Source organism: Homarus americanus, unplaced genomic scaffold (genome assembly GCF_018991925.1).
Source record: "Homarus americanus isolate GMGI-L3 unplaced genomic scaffold, GMGI_Hamer_2.0 scaffold22250, whole genome shotgun sequence".
Taxonomy (NCBI): Eukaryota; Metazoa; Arthropoda; class Malacostraca; order Decapoda; family Nephropidae; genus Homarus; species Homarus americanus.
In genome coordinates, this window is record NW_024741189.1 from 11046594 (window position 1) to 11063678 (window position 17085).

A 17085-nucleotide genomic window follows, 5' to 3' on the forward strand; every position below is an offset into this window, starting at 1 on the left:
CCCAACGGGATGAAGAAACTGCACTATTTGAGACTGAATGTGAGAAGGACCTAGGTGTGTATGTTGACAATAAGCTGAAGTTCTTGGGCCATTGCGAGAAGAAGGTAAATCAGGCAAATAAATTATTGGGTCTTATAAAGGTCGTTTAGATATCTAGACGGTCCGTCCCTCGCAACGATCTTCAGGAGTGAAGTGCTTCCCCATCTGAAGTACTGTCACCCCGTCTGGTCCCCGAGATATGCTAGGGACTGTCAGTTGGTTGAAAATGTTCAAAGGAGGGCCACCAGACTGGTGCCTGCCCTTCGGCACCTCAGCTACCCTGAGAGATTGGAGCGCCTGAACATGTTTGTCGTTAGGCTGATTGTATCATCACCTGTAGATATATATTAAGTGATGATAATAGTAATCTACCGTTCAGAGGGAGGCATTGTCCTATGAACGTAAAATCTTGTCAGAATAAAACATGACCGGGAGTATAATATATTAATTACGATACTTTTAATTACATAGTAACTCAATTGGTGATTATCCAAAAAGTTTACAAAATACCAAATTATTTATCTCATACTAGTGGCTGCAGAGCCGATTTGAGAGAGCAGCCTCCAAACATTTCAGTCAAATGGATCAACCAAAGTTGCCTAACAACTATTGTTTATACTTACCGGCCGCGTGGGGACGCCACATGTGTGAGTGAGACCTCCTCCTATGGTAGTGCTCCTTGGACTCCTTGATACAACAACACCGTCCACACACGGCAGCATGTGAAGTGATGTTTACCTTCATGTAAACGATATACAGTACTTCTAAAAGAAGAGGATATTAACGGTGTGAGAACTTAGATGAAAATGGAGGATATTTACGACAAGTTTAAATTTCTAATAAAGAAACCCGAGGACTTTTTAAGGTGAGATGCTACACTTTGAAGTAGTTTGGTTCAAGTGATGTTAATGTTTTCGCTAATCATATCATCACAAATATATCCTTGCAATTTTGCAGGGATAGTAATATTGGTAATTATACAGGACTAACCTACGGCCGAAATTGATTGAAAACAATTATAAAAATGCCGGATTTTCACTTATATTAAAGTGGACACGGTTGTAGTTTGTGAAAATATGTTAAAAAATTGATATATTAAAAATAAACGTTATTTAACATTCGTGGGTATGAAAAACAGGGATAGGGTCATCTCGTACCCAAAAAAGTTAACTCGTACCCACGCCAACTCGTACCCAGATAACTCGTACCCAACTCATAAGTCATACTCAAGATTACTTGCACCCAATTCAAGAGATAATCCAAACCTATAAGTATATACCATGTATTTTAGCTTTATCTATGATTAAAAAGAAATATTGTAGGAAAGTGCAGTGAAATAGTGAAATGTAATGCAGCACTTTAAAATGGTTGCATTTCATTACATAACTATGTTATTCTGTCACAAACATTGCACTACAAGTATACTGAACTTGACGAGGGCTGAAACGGTACTGGAGCTATGAAACGAAGTCCGAGCTTATATTCAAAACTAAACTAACTCACATAGGATTATTGGACCTCCAAAAACGAGAGATTAGCACGGACAGTGACCCGACATCACGTCCTTCGATAGTCACAAAGCCGCCGAATAACCTGATAGTGATACATAACCATCAAAGGATGTGATGTCAGTTGTCTGCTGCATTTTGAACACTTTCACATCCTGCCAACTAGTCCATGTTGACAGATGAACTCATGGAGATTTCATCCTCCACAAACACAGATTAACTTGTGATACGTTACTGAATATGACATGATAATGACGCCTCCTCGAGGAAGAACAATAATTATATGAACATACAGTGCACATATTACCCAATGAATCAAAACCCATAGAGTACTGTAATATGGGTTTTGATTCCAACAATATTATCCTTGTCATTTATAAGTAAGGCCCATACAGTACTTACCTTCTTTCTGAAAACATCCATTGCTTAGCATGGTACATACACTCACAGTACACTTTTTTACATACCATATAAAAATAAGAATTCTTTAAAGAGAGGGTTAAATCATCTCAAGCTGCTTCTCGGCAGAACTTTGCCAATACATGTACTCTCAATACCCAGCTTAAGTATGAACTGGGTTTCCTGTTTTTCAGTGTCACATTGCACTTCCACTTCACCATTCTTATTTCATCTCACTTAGCCTTGCATATGACATCTTTAATTTACCAGGTTTCACTGCCATGCAACATCACACTTTTCATGCCAGCCACATACACCTTTCCTTTCACTCAGAGGGAAGGTCATGACCTTCAGCCACTATTTACTCTTGTAATTAAGCAGGCTCAGCATCCCGTCAGCACTGTTCATGTCACACAGGTAACGACTCCTTAGACACTGTTCAGGGACAAATCCCCAATGGACACCTGTGCATACAGAACGCTTAAACTCAGCAACATACCACAGTCTGCCGTTTACTCCACTGCACCTCTTGTGTACCCACCTTCCGCATTTGTTGGTTAATTATTATTGAATTGCTGTCAACACCTTTCTTCTTAGCAGCACATTTTTCACCTCTGTTTGTCCTCCCCTCCACATTCTGACTCATGCATTTTTTATTTTATTTTTTACCTACAGTACTTGGTCTCCTTCATTCTCTCTACATGCCTGAACTATTTCATACTATTGTACAGGTACCTCGACACAAAACCTCATCAATACTCTCGATGCCCAGCTGTTCTCTTAGGTCTGAACAGGGTTTCCTATCTCAGGCACTGATCATGTCACCCAGGTAGCAGAATTCACTGACAGTCCAGGTATACAGGATACATTAGTACTGTATATCCAAAATATTCAAACCTTTTCTAGTCAGATTTTTTTTTATCTGCTGCTAACAACCTATGTAATTTCTATACACTTTAAATATATATTTGTCTTAAATATTGTACAATGTTATATAAATTTTGTTATAGATACTGTACTGTATTTTAACCCATTTCAGGCCTAATAGTAAACTTCAGGAAGCATGGGTGGAACAGACAAAGAGAATATACAATTTTTTGAAAGCAGAAGAGAGGAAATATAATCTTCCCATCCCAGAAAATGCACTTCCTCAACTTTTCACAGATGGACTTGATGCTGAACAGGTGAGTCATGCACAAGGACTTTATGCAACATGTATCGCGTTCCTTTCATCGTATCTGGCTTTAGTACAGTGGGGTATGCTATAACGAACGGATCCTACTACGAATATTCCTATAACGAACGGTTTTGCCTATAAAATTGAGAATGCTATAACGAACGAAACTCCTACAACGAACATTATTTAATTTTTTTTTTTCTAATTTATTGTTTTTTATTACAAATATTAATGATATTCTTTATTTCAGGGGTTTAGATGCATATTTATGCACTTTTTTACAATTTTTACAATTTTATATTATATTTTTCAGTGTTAAGTGGTTGTATTTGGGGGCCTGGAACGGATTAATCCTATAACGAACAAGGTTCTAGAACCAATTAGATTCGTTATAGCATACCCCACTGTATTTAGGTGTCTTTGTTCTAGACAGACAGAAATGATTAATGTGAGAATGATTCTGAAATCCTGATGTGTAACTGAGCCTAAGGAGAATGAACTTGATAATCCTCCTCCCTCAGATATTTTGCTAGGAGTGGGAAGTAGGGTTGGCCAGGTCATAGCGTGTAGCTGAAATGAATACGAATGGATCATATACATTTTGTGGTATCTTACATACAGTATTTGCTCCCTGAAATATAACTTCTTTCTCACCACTTCTTAAGGGCTAGAGTTGCTTGTAGGTAAGAGGGCTAATCTTCGAGTTATTGCCTCAGCCATCGTTAAGTTAAACTCCAGGCACCTGGCTATGGTAGGTCTACGTACTCCTCTTAAGTGGATATATTGGGGGAGGGGGGGGGGATCTAATCTTGTAAACTGGTCATGCATGAAATAAACAGTAAAGAAATACATGTCCTTACCACAGAATGGCATCATAAGGGTAAGAAGAGTAGAGAATTCATGTGATGGTGTGTGTGTGAGTGACACAATGGGGTGAGATTGGCAGTACAAGGTGCACGGCAATGATTGTTAGGTAGTGTGAGATACAGGACACTTTGTTTTATTATCTTATAACTATTTACATTAAAGTATTTACAATTACTATTGCTGCCTCCATTAAATGATCATGAATCTGCTGAATGGCAAGTCCCCAACTACACTTTAGCTTGAGGGCTGGGGTGAGGTGCATGAAGTCGAGATTCCTACATCACAAAAGCTGAGAAGCTACTGAGAAGGGAGACTGGAAGACTCGAATGTATGAGTGAGTCTAGGGTAAATGCCTACTTGCCACATATTTAGCCAGGTTCATGTGGCAATTCAAACAGTATCATGTAATTACAGGGTGTCATATGGCGTGAACCGAAGCCCTGTAAGCTCACGTCATATGACGTAAACCAAGACTGAGGATTAAGGATTCCCTGGGTCCTAAGCTTCATGCTTTTGATAGGTATACTCACGAGTCATTGTATCCAAGCCTAGTTTTAAAGTAGGATTTCAGGATGAATCTCACCTTTGTGAAATAGTTTTAGTTATGTATACAAGATTCAATTCTCGACAGGATTTACCTGAAACTTTGTTATTGTGACATTTTAGTGCTAAGGTTGTGAAGGGTATCTCATACAGACAGATAAAAGCCTAATTTCTCATGTTTGTGTTTTATTTGTGCTACAGTATTAATACGGTAAGACTGGACCATTTTGGGGTCAAGAGTTCAAAGTTTAATATCTTGTTCTCAATCTTTGATTTGAAGACAATAGAATATTATACTACCTGAAATTTAGGGAGCAGTGGCATTGCTTAGTCCATTTATTCATCCTTCTCTTCTTTATTAATACAATGATATGTCTGTTAGCCGGTACAATTGACGCAGAGCACTTCCAGGAATGAGAGATCTCCGGTAACGGGACGACTCTCTCAAAGCCGGAAAAAAATCCCTCATCGCCAGAGTTTTCCGGGTAACGGAAAAATGTTCTCGAAAGTTCCAGAAATTGCCCACTACACCATCTCTTGAACCAGGAAAAATATCACCCATCCCCTGAATTTTCCAGGTATCGGGAAAAATTTCTCAGAATTTTCTGGAAAATGTGCCCCTCAAAAAATCGGAGAGTTCCAGGAATGAGAGATTCCGGCTAAAGGAGATATTACTGTATTTCTTTCATAATATTTTAACCATTGAAAGAATTCAAATGAAGTTTAGCTGATAATGTATTTTGTACATAATCAGTATGATAGGCAAAAAGTTAAGGGTATTTATAAGTCATTTGTTATTCACTAATTCAGTAAGAAAAGTCAGAATTGAAAGTCACAAACAAGGTTCGGTGCTCAACTGGTTCTTATTCTGGGAAGCATCATTCAGATTCACGGACGTCTTGTGAATCTGTTGTTGCTCACAATGTCTCTATTTTCAGATTTGGCAGCTGGTGGAACTACAGAACAAACCTCTTTTGGCTGTTCCAGGTGACTTTGAAGAACTTGATGACATGAACCTTTGTTTTATGGTGGCTAAACTTAGTAGTTTAGCCAAGTATAACAAACTGTCACTAGAAGAAAGTGAGAGAAGTGAAAAATATAATGGAGAACTGGATGAGGGGATTGGAGGGAGCAGTGATGAGGAAGATGATGTTAGCATGGAGGAGGAAGATGAGGAAGATTTACAGCTAGACAGGTCAAAAAACAATGAGAAATTAAAAGGTAATGATATCAGTGATAGTGACAATGAAGAGCTTTTTGAAAAGCCAGAGGATATCAATGATATAGGATTAAATTGTGAATTTGGTGATGATAGTGAGGATGAGGAGGACAATTTTGATGAGTTGATTGCACCAGAAGGACAAGATTCTGATGAAAATGAAGAGGTTGATAATGTAAAAAATGATGATAAGGGTGATGACATAGATTATGAAGATATGAAAGAAAAAAGAAGAGAAAGAGATAAGGCACCAAAATTTGGCACTACATCGGTTGACACAAAATTTTTCAAACTCCGAGAAAGTGAATGGGTAGCTGACAATGATGCCATTGGTGATAACTATGACGTAGACTCAGAAGATATAGACTTCATGGCAGACATTTCTGAAGGAAGTGATGAGGAGGTAAGCATCATTGTCATTTATATTTTATCTTGCATTCATTATTATATTGGTATCTATAAATTCTTCTCGGGACATTTCTCCACACATTACTTTTGCCATATGGTTTTACAGTCAAGGTTGTTTATTATTTTTATATTGCTTTAGAAGAATGAGAAAAACCCTCTGTAGTGTTATGATAAAGTTAGACATGAAGGTTTATAGACAGCATTATTTATTTGTTTCAACTGAACTTATGATTTTCATCTCAGATTTGAGGTGTTTTCACAAAGAGGCATTTGTCTTAAAAATTTGTACAAAGATTAATTTGTCTTGATCTCAAGGTCCTTGATCAAGATTTTCCTGTCCTTGCTTTTAGCTTTGACTTTCCATTCTTGTTCAGTTAATAAACTTTTCTCTTATGTTAAGGCTGTAAATATTTGTATTTTTTACCTTTCTGAAGGGTCATAGATTGCAATTTTTAAAAAATGTTCCACATTTATTGTTGTCTGATTACAGGATTCAACCTGGAACTTAGAGATGAAATGTTGTTACACCTAACATATAGGATAATTTTTTTTATATTCTTGTATATCTTTTTTGAACAGTGTTTGTAACTATATGATGTCATATTTTCTCAAACAGGAAGGTGCCATGTATGATAATTTTTTTGATGGTGTATCAGAAGATAGAGTTAAAACAAATAAAGCAAAGAAGCTGTCAGAACTTTTATGTGGGGATGAAATGGAAGATAATGAAGAAGATGAAGAGGACAATGATGATGATGATGGTGATAATGGAGAACATTTTGATAATGATAGAGTTGAGAAAGAAGATAGTTTAAGTGATGAAGAAGAAGGACCTCATAAGCTTTTGGGTATCCCCAAAAAAGAGGTATGGAGTACTGTACTTAACTGTTAGATATAACTACAGATATTGATTATTAAATATACAGTAATTGCCTGTATTGGGATTCAGATCTTCCAGCTTACTCGTATAGTTTTAAAGAAGATTTAAAATGAGTATCGGTATTAGAAGGTAGGGAGGGTCTGGGTATGTTCCCAAGAATGGTTGAAGGAAGCACAGTGACTTAAATATTATGAATCTGGGAAATTGCCATTCTTTCTATAAATGGAAATTATCAGTGTGTGTGTGTGTACTAGGCAGTGATAAACAATGTATACGCTGTAAATTTTGAACATATTTGCAGATGATTTGAAAAGTTGGCAGCAATTTCATAATGATACTATGAAGATAAATCGTATGTACACACAATTAAAAGTATCTTTATGGATGAGTCCGATGAGTTTCAAAATGAACACTACAATTCTTGTTTTTTTGGTAGGATTCTCAAAATTCTGTCTGTTGTGTCATATTGTCTAACACAAATTTGTAAAGATACTTTTTGTTTTTGTGATGGATTAGGGAAGGTACATTTAAGGATATTCCTTGAGAATATTACATGTTCAAGCTAGGTTTGCTTAGTACACCATGTACAGTAATTTACAAGTCAGACTTGTGGGCCTAGTAGAATGGATATATGGTTTGGATATCTGCAGGGTTGGCCGATTGAAACTAATGGTTTAAACCAAATGGTGTGAACCGTGGTTTAAACCAATTTTTTTTTTTAATAGATCTATGCCTTTTTTCTTGGTTTTAATGAGTCTTTTAAGCATGTAGGATGAGTCTGGGTGACTGATCAAAGCTTGTGTTTTTCAAATTTGGCCTTTGCACAGTGGGAGATGGTTGTATTAATGTTGCTGACTCACATCAGATAATAGCCATAGTACATGCCTCTTCAATGGCGATTTGAAATCAGGGGCAGTGGGCTGCTCTCCCAGTATAATTACTGCTTTACCACAGTAGTGTCCCTATACAGTATTGTACTGCTGAGACTTTCTAACAATACTAATGGTTATTTCTAATGTTAATTTGGAATTTTTCTTTAAGAAAACACTTAATAGAATGTGGTGTGGATGAACAAAGCCAGACGTAGGTAGTGTAAATAGGAATAGGAAAAATATAGCATCTTTTTTGCAGGTAAAGTCCACATTTGAGAAAGAGCGAGAAAAAGAACTAAAGGTTATAGAAACCCTAGAAGAAGCTAATACAAGTGAAAAGCCCTGGTACTTACGTGGAGAAGCTGTGGGTATTGACCGTCCAGAAAATTCTGCATTAGAAGAGCATATGGAGTATGACATCGTTGCTAGACAGAGTAAGTTAACTCATAAGTATATATAGCATGTAGCTATATTTTCACCTGTGGTATAACATTTCCACCAGAAAGCTTCAAATACCCATCTGATTTATCTGTGTCATTTCACATAAACTATCAAAAGTTTGTTCATTTCCATAAATCACTTGACACTTTTTACTCTGGGCATTCAGTCATATCACCGTTGTATAGATGTCCATTCCTCTCACTTATAGTGGCTTTTATTTCAACCTTCCATTGCCTTCATAATCTTCTTCCCCACTTGCATTCCACCTCTGACTTATAAATTTATTTTACCTATCTCTTTTTTTCCTGTTCTCTCCTGATATCCATTCCACATGTGCATCTCTAGATATGTTCTCTACATGACTCTTCTACCACTTCTTCATCCTATTGCTTCTGCATTTCTTCCTCTCTTCATCCTTTCCACCCAACATATTGCCCTCAAGCATGTTATTTATGTCATTTCTAGTTTGTTCCATCCTCTTGCATCTCGAGTTCATGTCTTACATCCAGAAAATAATTTTGGCTTATAATTCCCTTACTTATACATCTTTTTCCCATTTGATATGGTACTGCTCTCTCCTTACATTTCTCAGTGCAGGTAAAAATATATTTCCCTCAGCCACTCTGTAATTCATTTCATCTCTCATTATTCTAATTGCTGCTGGTAGTTCTGGAATAATTGCAGAAGTGTTGAAAGTTTCAATCAATGCTGGCATGACAATGATTGATTTGACTAATGCAATTATAATGGAATGTAATATTTTGGCTTACTGACTGAAAAGCATGATAGTGAATATTTAACTGTACCGTACTTGCCTGAGAGCTCAACACAGCAAGATTTAAACTTAAAGTGTAAATGACTTTTGATTGATATAACGATCATTGTAAGGTACACTAGGGTCGGGATATATAGCGACTTTATAAATTATTTTTTTATATCACGGCTTCCAAATTATCGACATTTTCCTATATACAGTACTGTATAGCGATAAGTTTTTTATTTCGTGAGGGAAATCAGGCAGGAAATATTTCAAATTTATCACGACTACCAAAATTATAGACATTTTCCAATATATAGCGATAAATTTATTTACAGTAGACTCAAAATCATATACAGTACAGTATTACCACGCTTTATGCGTTTTTTTTAAGCGTTTCCACGTTTACGCGGTACCCTGCCAGACCCGGAATGCTCACTTTACGCAGTGCATGTACTCTTTTACGCGGAGAGCGGTGCGGGCAGGGTGCACACAAGGTCGCCCAGTCATCAAAACATTACCGAGTTTTTCACCCGCCACCCACCACAGCCGACCCAAGTCAGTGATAGTGATTGTGAGGATATGGACTTATATGGACTTTGAGGGGTTTGACAAAGAGGCCCTGCAAACCTCTGTGGTGGATAGTGATACAATTGATCCAAGTGATACAGGTGAGGGCCAATAATCTGCCCTCTGCCTCGGAACCAACCCCCCATCCCCATGTGCCCAGCCATCTTTTCTACTAATGTAAGTGTTAAAAAACCTAATATTATTGATATTTCTCTTAATTATTAATTGTGTGTGCATACCATCATAAAATTAAGAAGTTATTTTTACTACAACGTAGGTATTGTGTCTGAAAAAGTGGAGTTTGATGGTTGGCCCGGTCTCTATTTCAATTAATCCCATATGTTATGTTGTTCACTTTACGTGGGCCTCCGTGGGTTCAATTGACTGCATAAAGCGAGGGTTCACTGTAAAGTCAGAAACACTCTTAAAAATCCCCTAAATCACCAAAAAAAATAAATAAATAAAAATACGAATTGAAAAACTGAACAGTACTTAAATGTACAGTACTGAACTCTAAGACTAAAAATTTTATCTCTTGTGCAATATATATGATGTCAATTCAAATTATTCGCTGCCTTGCAAGGATTCCAGCAATGCAATTTATATTCTGCTAACTTTAGTTTATGACATTTTATAAGATAAAAACTTTGAGCCTAAAACCACTTTCAATCTTGCCGGAATTGGAGGGGGAGTTGATGTATTATGACAGCTGGCCCAGCCGCCGGCCAAAGATACCTAATGGTATTTATTTATCTGTCATATAGGGGGAGTTTAAGTTTTTCTCTTGTAACATGTTAATGAATTGACTGAAGAGAATACAATTAACATTGCTGGAATTCTTGTAAGATTGTGATTAATTTGAATATATACTGTACATGCTATAGTTTTCACTTGACAAAAATTTTATCAATTATTTGTACAATTTAGTATAAAGGACTAAAAATTTTATCTCTTGTGCAAAATATATAATGTCTGTATTCAAATCATTCGCTGTCTTGCAAGGATTCCAGCAATGCAGTTTATATTTGCTAACTTTAGACTGTGCCATTTTATGTCAAGTTTAGTCACCTTTATTGACCTCCAGAACCAAACCCTATTTTCCCCATTGATTACATGTAATTATATATCGGGATTTAGTATATAGCAAACATCCTTGGATCCTATCTCGTGATATATCCCGACCCTACTGTACTGTATAGAGAAGTGAAAATTTAAATATCTCCCTCAGGACCAGTGATCACTGAAGATACAACATCACTAGTTGAAAAGATGATAATGAATCGCATCCGCATAAAGGCTTGGGATGATGTTGAGCGGAAAGTGAAGCCGACTCAGGATCCTTATGAATACAAAAAGAAACTTCTCCTTGATCAAGAGAAAAGCAAGAAGAGTCTGGCTGAAATTTATGAGGAGGTTGGAATTTACTTAAGAGTGAAAGAAGAATTACTGTAGTGTTTTGGATATGTGAAGAGTTGGAAGGAGGCAAAAACTTAAATTAAATTATGAGTTAGTGTGTAGTGAATGAGAATAGATACACTGTATTACCACTTATAAAATTAAAAGAGAGTGAGGAACTATATGAAAGGATGGAGTGACAGGGTTTAGTTGGAGATGAGTAGATAAGTGTACTAAGGTGAGATTCTGTATGGCTGTCTGCTGTATAGTGGAAGAAAACATAAAGACTGATATGAAATGATTGAAGGATAGTGATTTTCAAGGCATCAGGGATAGATAAATGAGCTAGTATTATTTTAATGTGAGAAGAGGTATGTTGTAGGCAAGGACTTTCATAATACAGCCCTGTATGTATGAAAGCATAAACGAAATATATTATGTGATTGGACTGGATGAATGTATAATTGCTTACAAGACAGGTGAGTATTACAATTAATTAGAATTTACTGCCTAGACCCTAGATTATGATTATAATTAATTGAAGTAAGACGAGGGTACTTGTGTTGCTGTGATTGGTTGAGATTGTGCTGTATGAATTATTGACTACTATTATAGAGAAAAAATGTATTTGTGATTGAAAAGGGGGATTAAAAATATTGGGTAGAGTACAATAAAATTCTGAATATATGCAGGCTGAGATAGTTTGGGCATGGTGAGAGAATGGAAGAGACCATTTGGGTTAAGAGGTGTATGAGCCTAAATGTGGAGGGGATGAGAACCAGGAGTAGGCCAAGAATGACATGGAAAGAGGGTGCAAGAAATGACATTAGAGTAAGGAACATGACAAGAGACCATGCAGCATGGAGAACTGCCATCAGATAATCCTGGCTAACCCTCACAAGTGTGGAAAATGGCCATAAAATTGATGTTGATGGTGGAGGGGGTGAAACTAAAATGTAGAGTAAAAATTTTAAAGAAACCTTAGAATGCGGCACTTTAGGAAAATTGCTTGGATATTATAAAATTTGTTATAAGAGGCAGCTAGTTGTGTCATACAGTACATTGTATGCAAGTAAAGTTTGGACCTTCTAATTTAAAGCATAGAAAAGTGGAAATGTTTTCATTGAATACTCTCTGGAAATAAATGTGGATAAGAAACAATTTAAGTATAAAAGGAAATCATTGGGTAATTAAGTATTTTTAGGGTGATTGATATAGAATTGGGATACTGAGAATTCACGTTACACACATAGTGTGAGGGCAAATAAAGAGTTCTCGTGAGACGATTGAGTGATAATAATAGAGGTAGACAAGAGATCACCCTGGACAGACAGATGAAAGGCAGCTGTTTATGCTGTTTTCAGATGAATCAAAGGATATCTACATTGTTGTAAGCAAATTTTGCCTGCATTTCCTGAACAATGTTCCATTGCAACCTTACAGGAGTACCAGAAACAACACAAGAAGGGTACTGAGGATGGGGAAGAGGAGCCCAAGGAACATAAGGAGATAAGTGAGAGAATGGAAAAGCTTTTCATTAAACTTGATGGCCTCTCCAACTACCACTACACACCCAGACAGGTAATCTTTAGACTTATACAGTATATGCAATATTTATACAGTTCTGTACTGTACTGTATATAGGTAGTCCCCACTTAACATGACAGATACATTTCTAAAAACTCTCTTTGCAAATTCTTGCTAAACGAATGCCCCCCCCTAAAAAAAAAATTGTATACTGTACCATGTAAAAGATGAGAGATGTGTGTTGGGGGAAAGAAAGAGCATTTAAGAATAGTATAGGACTGCAGCCCCCAAAAGATACTGTACACCAACGAATTCTGTAAAACACCATTTATTTATATTTCATAATTAATTCCCTTTTTTCATTACATTTAAATAAATTATTCCTCATCTTGAGTCTGAACAATTGCTTCTTGAACTGCAGAGTAATATGCATTTCAGACATGTGCAGAAGTGAAGATCCAGACTAACTTGCCAGCCATTAATATGGAAGAAGCCACACCTGTAACAGCAAGTGATGCTACACTTCTGGCTCCTCAAGAGATATTGGGTAAGTCGTAGCATCTTTTGTTGTGTCAAAATACTTATAACAGGAAAAGATATACACTTGAGATAAAAATTGGTTGACTAATTCATTGTCATTTGTATCATTGCTTGCTCTTCTTTACTGTCTTTACTAGCAACTTTACACATCTCTTGACACAGTCCTAGTTTCATTGGGAATCACATTTTCCACTTCCTGACAAACTCTTACACGTATTTCACTTTCCCTTTAGAAACTTTTAGACAAAATTCAACGTCTTGCTGTACATCCCATATATTTTGAATGCTTCCCACACATTATTATTTTTTGCACATTTACATATTGTTATATGATGGCAGAACCTGTACGAGGTGAACTACGGGGGAAAACAGAACGCACAAGCACAGATAAAATGCGTGAGCGAAGGACAAAGAAGGCTCACCAGAAGAAGAGAGCCAAGATGCAGGAGGCTAAGTTGAAAGCAAAGATGAAGAAGGCAGGACCAGATGGAAAGCTTGATGTTAAATCCACAATGAAGGTTATTGAAAAGGCTGTCAAGTCAGGACAAGTGAAAGTGGTAAGTGTGATGGATCTAAATATTATACTTTTGTGAAAGTAAATAGAAGATGATAGAAAGTATTCAAAAGGTTGTAGAGAAATACCTCTAATAGCAGTCTATATACTTTCCTGGAATATGGAATGCTATAAGAAATAGCTCCATAGTTTCAGTGGAGACATGTTTATGATGGCACTATTTATGACATAAGAGTGATGTATAAGGGCTTTACTGGGTGTCATGAATAGCACTAATAATAATACTCAGGAACAGATCCGGGGGGGTCCTGGAGGTCCAGACCTCCCTTTTCATCAGAAAATTCCAATACTTTTACTTTAATGCAGTAATATCCTCAGGTGTTTTGTATAGTAAAAACTAATTACTGCTGACCTTAGAATATTTACTAATATCAAGTGCTCATAGCTTCAAAATGGCCTCAAAATGCAAATGATATTGGTCAGATTTCACAAAATTCTCGGGGGGCAACAGCACCCCCTAAACCCCCCATCTGGGTGAGCTTGCTGTGCTCACAATGTTTCCCCACCCACAACTTCTTGGATCCCCCCTTTTGATAATCCTGGATCTGCCCCTGATACTGTACACTTAAACTTGGGACTACTTCTTACATGGTTCATGTAAAGAACTACTGCTCTGCTTGAACCATTTCTTATGTGAAATTCGTCGAAAAGATTCACAAAAATTAAGTTATAAATTTCGTTGATCTTTACACTTTTCGTGTCTTAATTACATGTCACCATATGTTATGAGATGCTCAGTGGATGTGGTGAGTGCAAGTTTTTTTTATTTATAACGATGTTTTACCTTTGTATTTTTCTGTGGGTTTAAATCATTATCTTTTATCTTATTTTGTGGGCTTTCATATTTTTTCTGAAGTGAACTTTTTTCCCTCAGTTTCCAGTCACTGGAAATTAAACACTGTGTTCTAGCCCCCCTAGAATTGTAGACCCTCAAAACTGGATCTCAGAAAACCAAATATATTTTTCCCTGGGTTAGATTAAATTTTCTTCCCTGACTGTCAAGTTTTGCTTCCACACACTCACAAACTCAGTTGAACATTTGTTTTACATCATAAATAACAAAATAAAGGAAACATTGTTGTATGCAGACCTTAAATGTAAATATCGTAAAATATAGTCGTTTATAAGTTAAGAGCAGAATTTTATTTATTTTTTTGCATCTTGACTCCCGAGATATTAGCAAGAAGAAGAGAGCTCATAAATAATTATTGTCAGATCGAATAATATCATTAATACCTCAACTTATAAAAGGACCATATTTATTTATTTAATTTTTTTAAGTATGCATACAACAGTTTGTATTTTGTTATGATTTTGCTAATGTCATTAATTTTGATTGCCTTTACAGTTGGAGGGGAAGCAAAACAAGGTAGTACGTTCCTCACAGACCTTCTTTAAGCAACTGCAAGAGGATGCTACTAAAAAGATGAAAGAGAAGAGGAATGAAGGTCACAGTAAGAAAAATAAAAGAACAGAAAACAAGTCTGCATCCAAATATTTACTATAGAATAGCTGCAAATTCTTTGGTATGATTTTTTTGTAATTTATTTCTATATGCTAATAAAGTGGATACTTCAAGATGCAATAAATTTTGTAAAGTAAATCTTAAACACTTTCTTTCATCGCAATGTATTGGAATGACCTTGTTCGTGTGACTGTGTTTCTGCACCATCGCCAAGAAGGAAATGAAGCACATTTAAGCCTTACCCGTGCCAAATCTACTCTATTGGCATGGTTAAACTCTGGATGGTAGACATTCTGAACTGAACTCTTTTAAAGTCAGTGAGGGCATTGTCATAAAAACTTAGAAAATTTAATTTTTCATGGTAACACAGGACGTCACAAAATATGTTTACATGAATCACAGATTAAATATGCTAAGGGAAGTAACTGTTGAGATCCTTTGGGGGTTCCACGTAATTTTTTTTTACTTTGATAGATTAAAGGTCAAGGTCACAATGGCCAAGCCAGTAAATAAAAGCCAAAGGAAAGTCTTAACACAGTCACCATCTTCATATACTCCCTGGTTCACCATAGTAATGAAGACCAGCTGGGACACCGATTCCCTAGCAATGCTCCCCACCCACTACACTCTGTGCTATCCTCCCATTACGTGCTTGCCTTTAGGACAATTACTTCTTTTACTTTTTTTTCACAATATGTATTTAGGATGGTGTGTGCATGTAACTGAGTAAAAGTAAATGAAGAAAGTTGTGTATATCTACCCGAAATTACGAGTTGAAAAACAACCAAAACACAACACAGCTTTGCCCAGAGTGAGGAGTCTAACCTGGCTACAATGCCATGATTAATCACTAATAAGCACTATTATACAGTAAGTCCCCATTGAACGAAAGGGTTAGGTTCCAATAAAATGCCTTCGTTAGGTGGATTATGTTCATTGAAACCATTTTTCCCATATAAATTAATGCAGTAAGGAGGATGTGTTCCTATACTAAGCTGTGTCAAAATAATTGCAACACATCAAAATACTGAAGATAAAAACAATAAAACATAAAGGTAACATAAACAGAGTTGACAATTGTTGTTTGTGGGAATATTAATTCATTCACTCTCGTAATATTTCTCATTATATCGTAGGAAAATGCCTGGTTTATATAATTTGTTTATCACTGAGCCCGTCACCATTTTCAAATTAGACTATATACAAGATATGTATTTCTCCCATACGTAGGCCTGGTAAGGGGAGCGAGTGACTGCTAGTTAGCGCGTCATCTGCAGCTGTAACTCTCCTCGCTCTCTGCCACATTTCACTGGATTTACTTTATTATTAGTATTTACTGATAGAATAGTGCGCAATAGTGATTAACGATGGCATTTTAGCTAATGGGCCAAGCTGTGAGGTACCTCCCAATTTGTTTCTGTTACTATGGGGAAGCAGGGAGTGTACGTAAATGGCGACATATTAAACTTTCATTTGGCTTTTATTTACTGGTTTAGCAATACAGTATTTTTTTGTACAATATTGTATCATGAATTATAGTCATAGTAGAATAAGAGAGGCAAAGTGCCGGTGAGATGCTGGGGTGGGTGAGAGGGAGGGAGGAGGTGGTGGTGGTGAGTAGATGATGTGTCAGTTGGTTTCTTTGGTAACACTGGCTGCAGCACTGCCTGACACTTGAACAGCTGATGTCTACCCACAAAATTGAGTGTTAGTACAAATGAACCTCATATTCCTTCTAAATTATGTTACATAAATTTTAAATTATGGAATGAGAATAACAAATAAACAATGTACAGTAATATCATGAATGACAGTCATAGAATGAGCGAGAGAGGCACTGTCAGTGAGAGCAGAGGGAGGGAGGTGAAATTATGATTTAGGTGGTGGTAATAGAGGTAGTGGTG

At 36.5% G+C, this 17085-nt stretch overlaps 1 protein-coding gene across 2 annotated transcripts; it reads left to right on the plus strand.

Annotated features, from left to right (window-relative positions):
- Positions 1–715: 715 nt before the first annotated feature.
- On the plus strand, positions 716–15319 carry LOC121875642 (U3 small nucleolar ribonucleoprotein protein MPP10-like). 2 transcript variants are annotated; one of them, XM_042380259.1, is made up of 11 exons: positions 716–904; positions 2986–3130; positions 4405–4510; positions 5472–6155; positions 6777–7025; positions 8172–8346; positions 10909–11093; positions 12519–12656; positions 13041–13149; positions 13482–13699; positions 15065–15319. In XM_042380259.1, the coding sequence occupies exons 4-11, from the start codon at positions 5544–5546 to the stop codon at positions 15221–15223; spliced, it is 1845 nt and encodes a 614-aa protein (XP_042236193.1). In that variant the 5' UTR covers positions 716–904; positions 2986–3130; positions 4405–4510; positions 5472–5543; the 3' UTR covers positions 15224–15319. The 2 variants fall into 2 exon arrangements, with proteins under 2 accessions (XP_042236193.1, XP_042236192.1); XM_042380258.1 differs by lacking the exon at positions 4405–4510.
- Positions 15320–17085: the final 1766 nt, after the last annotated feature.

Bases quoted from the DNA above. Each gene is read 5' to 3' on its own strand.
- LOC121875642 (XM_042380258.1), top strand. From the start codon at position 840: ATGAAAATGGAGGATATTTACGACAAGTTTAAATTTCTAATAAAGAAA. The intron at 7,026-8,171 runs GTATGGAGTACT...TCTTTTTTGCAG, and splicing joins TGGGTATCCCCAAAAAAGAG to GTAAAGTCCACATTTGAGAA. The intron at 11,094-12,518 runs GTTGGAATTTAC...GCAACCTTACAG, and splicing joins TGGCTGAAATTTATGAGGAG to GAGTACCAGAAACAACACAA.